The sequence below is a fragment of the Pyxicephalus adspersus genome, chromosome 4 (genome assembly GCF_032062135.1).
Source record: "Pyxicephalus adspersus chromosome 4, UCB_Pads_2.0, whole genome shotgun sequence".
NCBI classification, from domain to species: domain Eukaryota; kingdom Metazoa; phylum Chordata; class Amphibia; order Anura; family Pyxicephalidae; genus Pyxicephalus; species Pyxicephalus adspersus.
The window spans coordinates 98,469,613-98,480,568 of record NC_092861.1 but is presented as its reverse complement, the minus strand read 5'-3'; the positions used below and the strand labels follow the sequence as shown (position 1 = coordinate 98,480,568).

The 10,956-nt window shown below is 38.7% G+C and overlaps 1 protein-coding gene and 1 long non-coding RNA gene across 4 annotated transcripts in view; one reads left to right on the top strand and one right to left on the bottom strand.

Annotated features, from left to right (window-relative positions):
* Nucleotides 1-10,956, bottom strand: part of LOC140330106 (uncharacterized) — a 690,842-nt gene that overhangs the window by 616,138 nt on the left and 63,748 nt on the right. The gene's annotated exons all lie outside the window — the stretch shown is intronic.
* The window catches only part of PGBD5 (piggyBac transposable element derived 5), a 98,620-nt gene that overhangs the window by 47,347 nt on the left and 40,317 nt on the right, over nucleotides 1-10,956 (top strand). For all 3 annotated transcript variants that reach the window (XR_011920402.1, XR_011920403.1, XM_072409116.1), the window contains exons 2-3: nucleotides 4,032-4,459; nucleotides 4,991-5,125. Coding sequence is in view for 1 of the 3 variants with exons in the window: in XM_072409116.1 (XP_072265217.1) it covers nucleotides 4,032-4,459; nucleotides 4,991-5,125 (563 nt within the window). In the remaining 2 variants the exon portion in view is untranslated. The remainder of the gene's footprint in view (nucleotides 1-4,031; nucleotides 4,460-4,990; nucleotides 5,126-10,956) is intronic.

Here is a 10,956-nt window from a genome sequence, read left to right as displayed (position 1 = left end):
CTCCTTGCTATGTTAGTGGCTCCGGGGTCCCCAATTTGCACTTTCAATTTAGGACCCCTAGTTCCACTTTCCTCTGAAACAGCAACCCCAAAGTTCAATTTTTATAACTTTTTACATTTGTGACCCCCTATATCTGAAATTCTTTAAAGCTGGGGGGCTGAAATTGTAATAACTAGTATCTATGAGGGTCCCCTGTACACCCTGAAAATTACAGGTCATTGTGACATATATATTAGGAGATATGGAGGTTTGTACACAGAGCTGTGAGGATGCAGAATTCACACGCAGAGCTGGAGATGGATACATCTCACAGACAGAGCTCGTGCTATGAGATGGGGGCGGGGCTGCCTGTGTCCCCTTCACATGAAGGCTGAGCTGTATGCAATCCTTGAACGGATGACACAGAGCAGCCTGAGATCTGTGCATGCGAGGATGAGAGCTGCCGAGAGCTGGGCGGGGTATTCAAATCAGCCGGGCGGAGCAACCGGCTAAAAACCTCTGGGGAGAACTATGGGTGTCAGCTAGCCAGAGGACATTCTAGCAGAAGGCTTCCACTGTCCTCCGGACAAAGAAAGATAAATTCCAGCCTTGCGTGGAGGAGGCAAATTAGTGCTCTTCAAATGATCTACCTCTGATTGTGATTGAGCTTAATGGGGTAGAATCCTGAAGATTCTTACAAAGCATACATACACACATAGAAATATGTGCATGTACATAGTTGTGAACAGCCAACTTTAGGTGTGTGGACCTCTACCCAGCTCTCATCTGCAGCTGTAATCCATTGAAAGAACAATAGAGAACGCTCCATTCTCAGCTGTGATACGTGCAGAGGATTCCAGCTGCCGATAAGAGCTGGGCAGTGAGCGCAGCTAGAATGAGATGGGGACACAGGCTGTTCCTCCCCCATTCTATAGCTGTGCTGTGGCTTCTATATAAAAAAACTGCTTGGTAAAATATATCCACTCTGTGGGCATGTGTAACGACATCATGGGCACAATATGATATCTGTGTGTGGGAATTCTGCATGTCATATCAGCCTATAAGGACACTCATAGATAATAGTCCCAAAATATCTAAGAAATCCCAGGCCACCAAATTACAAGCATTTGAAGTGCACTGCAACAACCTCAAAGAAATGTGGTTGATTAGTAGCTAGTAGGATCCTCAACATTTCAAGTAGTTGCAAACAAGGGTTTAGGACATGTGAAGGATTAAAGATGGCGAGTTCATAGGCTGAGAAATATGAGAAGCAGCGTAAAAACACATTGCAATGTGTTTCAAACATGCATGATGCATAAAACACATTGCAACGTGTTTCAAACATGCATGATGCATAAAACACATTGCAACGTGTTTCAAACATGCATGATGCAAAAAACACATTGCAACGTGTTTCAAACATGCATGATGCAAAAAACACATTGCAATGTGTTTCAAACATGCATGATGCAAAAAACACATTCAAACATGGACAAAAATAGGCTAATTCTAGTAAAAAGAGTCCCCCTCCCCTCCCCCCCCCTAAAACTTTTCTAAAAAATCACTTACCTTAATAATAAAGCGCAGGTCCCTCTCTCCAAACAACGGGCGCGGCCTGATGTCTCTCTCTCCAACTTCCTGAATAACTCCCGCCTACTGCAAAATGTGGCCACGCCACACATTTGCATGTACGCCTGCTGTATGCGCATCTGTACCCGCCAGTGGTCCGTTGTTGCGCGCATATATTTTATATTAATAATACTTTTTGTATATATTTTTGGTTATGTTTCCCTTTGAGCCAAACATATATTGTTGCTTTTCAAGCCTTTCAGGATGTTTATTCAATGTAAGCAATATCCAATGTATATCTTCCAATGGCCAATCCAAAATCATAGGAAGAAATAGGCAATCTTTGCAATGTGAAGCAATATGGTCCAAAAAGCCCTCTTTGCCGTTTTCTTCTTCTAATTTCTTTTTTCTATGTATATGTACACACATCTAAATGCATACATACATGTTTGGCTTTATGTGCACTCATGTCTATACATACATGAGTGCATATAAAGCAAAACATGCAAAATACAAAAAAAAAAATAAAACTTACCTTAATGAGGACTACTGATAAAACAGTTCTCAAAATAATTCAGGGGGAGGAACAGCTTAAAAACAATCACAATTGTCTTTTTAAACTGTGTGTCCTGAGAGAAAGGCGATCACATAAATCCCCAAAAAACAAACAACAACATTTTAGAAATAACTTTATTCAAAAGAAACATTTTCTAAAAGGTCAAAATAAAATCTAAAAACACATCATAACCAAAAAAAAAAAAAAATACACATCACTAAAAATTTTACAGTAAATGACAAAATAATTAAAAGGAACAAACAAAACACATGTAAACCCATACTTCCATGTAAAGCCAAAATAGTTCGAAAATGGCCCAACAAATATTGCATTCAAAAAATACTTAACAAACCAATATGCAATTTTGCCCTATCAAGGGTGGAAAAAGGAAGCAGAAAATCTTCATGCAGGACAAACATTGAAAAGTGGTACTAAAGGCAGAATTTGGCAATCAAACATAATGGCCACAAAAACAATAACATAACATTAACATTGACTTCAAAATTGCAAAATATACATTAAAACATTCCAAGTCCAAAAAATTAAAAAAGAAGCTATTATGCTAAACGGCAAAGTATCAAATGCAGCAACATAGATTAATTAGGATAACACACAAACCAACAGCCCCTCCAAGAAGAAAAAGACAAAAGGAAAAAGCAAGTTAAACCACACCCTTATATATGCTCAAATTTAAGCGCACAGGTGATAGAAATTCACTTGCAATTAGCACTTGGCAGTCTGTCAAAATGGGCTGTTTGTTTTTTTGGCAATTGCACATTTCATTATCATTGATTGATATGACCCTTAAATATGTAAAAACACGTTCAAATGTATGCTCAAATGTAAGCGCAGAGATGATAGAAATTCACTTGCGCAGTCTGTTACAATTGATCCTTAGATATGTAAAAACACACCCTTTTTTATGCTCTAATATAATCCTTTAGATATGTACAGCAGTAAACAGATAGTCCACTATAGTAGTCCACTATATATATATATATATAAATGCTTTTTTAGGGGAACAGTGACTTTTAATGCAAGCTTGCCAGTGTAAAGCTGCCGGGGATGCGCAGCTCCGGCCGCGAGCTCATTCAGTTGCTGAATTGCGCGATGGCTTCCCATTTCGGATCGCGAATACGGATCCGCCAGCGACCTTTCGATTTTGCTTGATGAATCTGGGCCCTTGTGTCGAAGACTTTCCTCTGATGGAAATTCTGTCCCCTAGGCTCTGCAATAGACTTTGAGGAGATTTGGGACCAAGCACTGTCTTTAGGTCCTGTTTGAAACTGTCCGTCTTCCCTTTATCAACAAATGTTGGCTAATTAAACAAATGATACAGATGTATGAGTATTACAACACATTCCTGGCCTTCCTCCCCCTTTTCCCCTCTCTTATTTTTCCTTTCTTTTTTTCTATATCTCTTTTTTTTCTCTATATAATTTCTCCCTGTAGGTACTATCTTTAATATTCAATAGGGCTATGAATACGGAGTATTTTATTATGACTAAGTTGACTGAATATGGATACCTCAAGCCAAGTAAAGGGTGCGGCTCCAGTTCCAGTTGTATTATGCTTTTAACAGACAATTTAACGTTCTGAGGCCCATAATTGGACTGTGGCTACCGTAACATGCTTTTGTTTGATGTTTTTTATGTTGTCTTTTCAACATTGTATGACTTAATGTAACATTCTACAATCTGTACTATCATGTGTACTTGTTTCTTTTTTATTCCTAATATTTTTAATAAACATTTCCATTAAAAAAAAGAAAAGAAACATGTAAATAGATCAATGACCATAGTTGGGGCACAGGTGCACCATAAATTAACAGACAGAAGCAGAAATTACTTTGTCTCGCTTATACTATAATATATAGTTTTTGATTTTAGACAATACCTCTGAGATATATATTTGTGTTTATTTGCAGGACCTACACGCAAAGTACCGCCTACTTCCAGTGCGATAGATTTTTTTCAGCTCTTTATCCCTGACAGCATAATTAAGAATATGGTAACACAAACAAATATGTATGCCAAGAAGTACCAGGAGAGATTTGGATCTGATGATGCATGGGTGGATGTCACACTTCCAGAAATGAAAGCTTTTTTGGGCTATATGATATCAACCAGCACCCATCACTGTGAGTCAGTGCTCAGCATATGGAGTGGTGGGTTTTATAGTAACAAGAGTATTGCTCTTATCATGACACAATCAAGATTTGAGAAAATCCTAAAGTTCTTCCACATTGTGGCCTTTCGCTCCAGCCAAACAACCCATGGGCTGTACAAAATTCAGCCTTTTCTGAATGCTTTGCAGAATGGCTTTGACTCATCTTTCAGGCCTTCACAAACACAGGTAAAGTACGCTTGTACAATTTTATCTCTTAGGTGTATGATCATAGTCAATAAAATTTTAACGACAGAGACAAAGAAACAAGGTTTTTATATTAAGAGGACATTTTTTTCACAGGACAGTGCAACAGTTTTATTTTAATTTACCTTTCTGAGTAAATAATCCATCCAAAGGTAATAAACACACCTCTGTGTAAGCTCCAAGTTTTCTGGGCTGATCTTAAAGGTCTAAAATCTCCCTTACTGGGCCAATACCCAAGCAGTGAGCTCTTCTGCATCCTCTTGTAACTCTTTAATGACGAAGACAAACTCTGCAGTTGTTTCTTTTTGCTTTTCAAAGCACAGCTTGCTCCAGAAGTTAATGAATGTCTAGGCTCCATAAAGTTTTTTTTCCTTTGTTTGTGATTAAATTACAGTGAGGATTTTATACAGTAACTGACACCGCGCTGCCTAATATGTTGAGACTGTTCAAATTGGGAAGCTGTTCATCTCAGCCTTTGGTAAGTTTATGACCTTATTATTTATGTTATTTTAGGTGATTCATGAACCTTTAATTGATGAAGATCCAGTATTTATTGCTACTTGCACTGAAAGAGAACTTCGTAAAAGGAAAAAGAGAAAATTTAGTGTTTGGGTTCGACAATGTTCTTCCACAGGATTTATATGTCAGGTTAGTGGTGCACCTATAGTATTTTATACCTCTAAAGGATTATTATTATTTCTACTACCTTCTGTATGTGCCAAAAATGTCTTCAGTAAAAATCATGAAATCATTTTAAAGTGACAGTGCCAGCTCTTATTGGTTTTCTGGTGGCTTATTTGTTAAAAATGCAACTTTATTAACTGCATGTATTCCACACTTTGGGGATGTTGAGTGCCTGCTTGCGCATTAGATGATGTAGTTACTTCTCCCAGTTTATACATACTCCAGTACAGGTATTCAAACCATCCAGTCAAATACGAGCCTCCGCTGACACACATCAAAGAGATGAGTAAAGAGGGAGCACAAGGTTTTTTTTAATACAGTGTATAATTCTTTCTGACAGGGTCTTTTTATTATTAATATTATTATTGTATTATTATTAATAATAATAATAATAATAATAATAATAATATTAATATGCATATGATGATGTTATGACAAAGAAAGTCATTAGTAGGGATTTTAAGCAAAAAATAAATAAATAAGATCATTTTTACCTTTCATAAAAGGGTTTTATGTAAAGTAAAAATTTTCATGATAGGTCCACTTTAAGTCTCATGTACCTAAAAAAAAAAAAAAAAGTTGGATTTATGCTTATTGTATAAATCATCAAATACATTCCTAAACATTGTTTCATATAAATGGTTGTCCTGTTTCCTATAAATAAAACTTAGTTTACTAAAAGTATATTTGTGAGACATTGCCCCTGATTCATCATTGAAATCCGCGATCGCTGGAAGCGCGAAAGTACGCGCGACCAGCGATCGCGGATTAACGTGGTCCGGGACTCGAGTGCGCGCGTACACTCACATCCTGAATCACTACCAGCCGGATTCCTGCCTTGCGCAATAGGGGTCGCGAATCTGCCAATTAAGGCAATTACATTTCAGCTGCGCTTTAATGCAAGATCGCCAGTAAAAAGCTGTCGGATAAGCGCGGCTCCGTGCGCTTTTTCGGTTGCTGAATAGCGCGATCGCGCACGATTCCGGATCGCTAATACGAATGCGCGAGCGATAATCCGATTTTGCTTGATGAATCAGGGGCATTGTATGGTCCAGCTATCCTGTTGTTTCTGAAACCATATTATTCTGGGTGAAAAAGGATGAAGTTGCACAGTTTTTTGGGGGTTGTTGTTGGTTTGGGTGTTTAAATTTGCAGAGCCAAAAGTTATCAAACACTGGCTGTTTAGGGGTGCTACCCAGAGATTCTTTTCCCAGGCCCATTACACAGTTTTTCCAGAAAGAAAATATGGGAAAAATATTCTCTAGCAACACACATTGCCAAAAAAAATTAGTTTAGTAGTAAAGATGTTAGCTTGCCCCCTAACTGTGGAAGTATTTGTGTTTGGAACATAGAATAAAGCTAATCTTTTAAAAAGTCCTAGATAGCTGACAAAAGTATGCAGGGATTAAAATTTTTCCCATAACTCCCTATGTTGACTTGGCATCCAATTACATGTTAAGTAGATAAACCTGTTTTCTATAGATTTAGGCTGTTTGTTTTGCTGGCAAAAATCTTGCCGCAACAATCTATGCACAAAAATTTAAAACATATTTTAAAGCTCCAGCTTTCTCTTTTTGGGGACATTCCATAAGCAACTCGTTCAAATACAATACTCACATATAAATAAGTTTGTGATACATATATCCTGCAATGCTGGCCAGCTCCATTGCCATAGACCTGGGAACATACTGATGGTGCACCTTTTGTATTTCGTCTGTGATCTCCAACATATCCTGATAGTCGAAGCAAATGTTGTGCAGCAAACAGCATGCCAATATTGTACTGTGGTACAATATAATAATATTGAGTGTGGTATAATTACTTTTAAATGTAAAGAGAAAATGGCCTTAGACCATGCCATCAGAAAAACCATGATTTAAGAAGGCCAATAATGGTTTTCACAAAGGCTTGGTTTCTAAGTAAGGCCTTATTTTGCTAGATTTATGCTTCAGCTTATAGGTGATGCACTGTTTAGTCATAAAAGCGGTCCATATCATTACCTGCTGTTAATAAAACAAGAGAGAAAATGAAAGGTTGTTGTTGGACCCTAAGTTCTGATCTTTCTTGGGAAGTCCTATCCCTACCTGCTCCAATCTATCTGTCTTTGAACATATTAGGTAATTAAATATACTTGCTCAATATCGTATAGGTTTTCAGGAGGAAACCATTCCCTCTTGTTTTCATTGTTCATTGTGTGAGAACAGTTCAAGAGGATCTAGAGTGATAGATATCTCCCAGTTGTCACTTGTTGCTTTGGTCTTTAGACCCTCTGTTCTCAAAAACTTTAATTTTTTTATACCCTAAAGCAGGAGACTGCTCAGGTGATCTGCTAATTGCACACACAAATATCTGCAAGCATGTTTCAGGTGTGTGACTGTAACTACATAAGAACAAAAATAGGATGTACATTCAGCTAATTAGAAACCTTAGCCGTCTCAGATCTCCTAATCTAGGTCCTTGGAAAAAAAAAAAAAAAAAAAAAACCCTTCTCACACAAGAACAAAAAAAGAAAAGTTTAAACATTTCCCAGAAACCACACTGCATTTTGGAAAACTGGTCCATCACAGGATGACATATCCTGGGAATTCTGAGTGCTCACTCTGGATAATGCTTCTGGTTCCTGTGATGGGTCTCCTGGGCTTTGGGAGCCTGGATTGCAAAATGATTGAAGTCCAAGTCCCCCAAACTATATGTGAAACCATAACATTGAAAAAAACAATCTTAACATCCTTCTACTCTCTATCTGTTTAAGGAAGTGAACCTTTTTGGGTGCAAGGTACTCAATAACATTAATAAACTGATAAATCTCCTTTGTGATTGTTTGCGGATTTGGGTCACAGACTAATCCAGAAGTGGTCTAGAAGGATTTACGTCCTAAAATTTATAGGGTGGGTAGGGCAGAAACCTCACCACACCTTTTTGGCTGCATGCACTTGTTGGCCATATTTTACGCCCAATAAATTAACCTCTTGGGCGGTAACCCCGAGTGTGACTCAGGGTAAAAAAAAAGATGCTAAGAGCAGTAACGTCGAGTCACACTCGAGGGTAGGTAAACCTATGGGAAATATTAGTAAATATAGTCTTACCTGATCCGCCAGCATCCCGCATCGTTTTTCGCGTCTTCTCCCTTTCTCTGGCTGGCGTTCTCTGCACCCGATGAATCACAGAGGAATTCCTGGTGATGTCCGTGCGCGCAGACGTTCCATTTGGGGCGGGGCGGTAATTTCAAGTTCATTTGAGTGGATTTATAGATGTAAATGCAGTAAATTTAAAAAAAAAATTCTTTTTTATTTTTTTATTTAATTTATTATTTTGACATGATTTTGCGTTTCACACTTTTATACTCATACTAATAAATTATACTGTAAAATAAAATTTTCATGAAAAACAATGTACCGCTTTTTGACATATAAAACCAGGCAGAAATGAACCGCCCAGGAGGAGGTACAGAACAGCCTCATCATAGATGGAATTCGAAATACCATGTATCATCATTGTCATGCATGTAAGCATATACATTGTGCAAATATCCATGACTGTCTCACTGAAGTACATGGCTCCCTCCATTGTATGCGGAAATACAACACAAATTAAACTATAAAGCTTTACAGCAAATCCTTCTCCTTGCAATGCATTTGGAGGAGAGGGAACGCCCCTGAATGAAAATACCTCTGCTCCAGAGCTGGATAAGGTCGGATCAACCAGGGAGTGTTAGGCCCGAACGGACTACTGGGTAGGCTGTATCTGGCCTAAAGGCCGGAGTTTGCCGACCCCTGCTTTACGGCTTACAATACAATCTGTAAATAAAACATACCAATAAGAAAATAAATGAAATGGTCCCTGTTTAGTTTGCATACGCGTAGTCCTTTTTACTGTGTATTGCCCCCTTTAGTATCAGTGATAGCAAGCAGTGTTTAGTGATCGTTGTGAATTAGGCCCTTGATTTTGGTACAGTGGTAAAGCTGCCCATTGTTCATAGCATAAAGTTTCTAGGTCATGTAAGTTCTTTAGTGTCCTCAATGAACTGCTCATTCGGATCTCTCCAAAGTGGTTCAGTGATATGGAGGTCAGCACCTTAAACTTAATGCAGCGGCTAACTACAGATAAATATGTCAAATGGCGGGTAGCAAATTCATCTGCTCATATTTAACGTGTGACTTGGTTAATTTAGTACTCATCAATGACTAGTTCTCAAAAGAGGGCAAATTTCTAGTATCTAGACTAATAAACAGATGTGTACAATACCTGTCTAGTGCACATTATGAATGATTTAGACTTGTGATCCAGATGCACTTTCCACTATCCTAATCTATTTTTGACTGTTAATGTTCTTGATGCATGTTCCCTATCTGTGGGATGCATATATTTTATTTTTATTGTATTACAATTATGTTTAAAGCTCAGGTTAACTTCCCACAGTTTTAACAACATATTTACACATATTCCAACTTACCTGCCAAAAAAGAACTCCAGGGCAGCCACTTGGTCTCAGGGCACCACTTGGTCTCTGACACTTGCAGTTTTATATGGTCTCTTTCCAGGTCTGGTTGCCCATCTTTATTAGCCGGGTTAGGATGACTTAACTCTCATGCATGCTGTGACAGGGTATCCCATGGCTTGGCGGGGAAGGTCTTAGATTGGATATATAGTGCCCAGGCTATGGCTGTTTATTTTTTAAATGGCTCCAGAAATTGTTTATTTGTCTGTTAGGCAGGTGGTTTGGCTAAAAAAGCGGGTTCTAAGGGGGTTCCTTGGCTACCCGGTCAATGTCCAGGTCTTCCCTGGGAATTATAGTGTTGTTAGTGCATACCAGCTTGATGAGCATCTTTTGAGTTGATGTATGGTAGGCACCCCTGTGGCCTGTTAGATATCGCCAAAGAGACATGGGAATATAAAGCCACTCTCCACAGGAGCGTCATTGCCCTAATGCAGGACGGATCCATGGCAATAATACCTATAGTTAGGAACATATGCAACAGGCTCAAGAGGCCCAGAGCCAGGTGTACTATCATTCAACCCTGGTGATCATGTGCTTGTCCTTGTCCCAAGGGTAGAGAGCAAGTTCCTGGCCATAAATAATTATTATTAAATTATTATTAATTGCTTGCAAGGGCCATATTAAATTATTTTTAGGGTAGGCCTTTGTTACATTGAAATATTGTAATTAAATATATATTGTCACCTTCATACAGTCATACACACAGTCAAACAATGTCACTGAAATACTTCCCATTTTGTTCACCATAGCACTTTGATATGTATTCACTCATAATGTTCTATTTTTTCAATATCTATGAGTTTAGAAAGCTATATAGCTAAATATATATACACACACACACATACATACACATATTTGTATATAATACTCTGTGTTATACCCCATATATGTATTCTTTGTATACAGTGTACAGTTTAAATCTACCAAGTCCCCTGAGGAAGCCTAGACAGACGAAACGCGTCTGGACACAACACATTGCTTACCCGTATTTTTCGGCGTATAAGACGCACTTTTTCTTCCCCAAAACTGGGGGGGGAAAAGTGGGTGCATCTTATACAGCGAACACAGTTTTTAAAAATAATTAAAATATCATACTCACCCGATACTGCGATCCCGCGATGCTGCGTGCTTCTTCTCTCCTCTCCTCCTGGCTGCAGCGCGTGTCTCCTCCTCCTCCGAGCGAGGAGAAGTCGGAACACGTGCCCCCACGATCCTCCTACTCCGAGCGAGGAGAAGCCGGCACACGTGCCCCCGCGATCCTCCTCCTCCGAGCGAGGAGAAGCCGGCACACATGCCC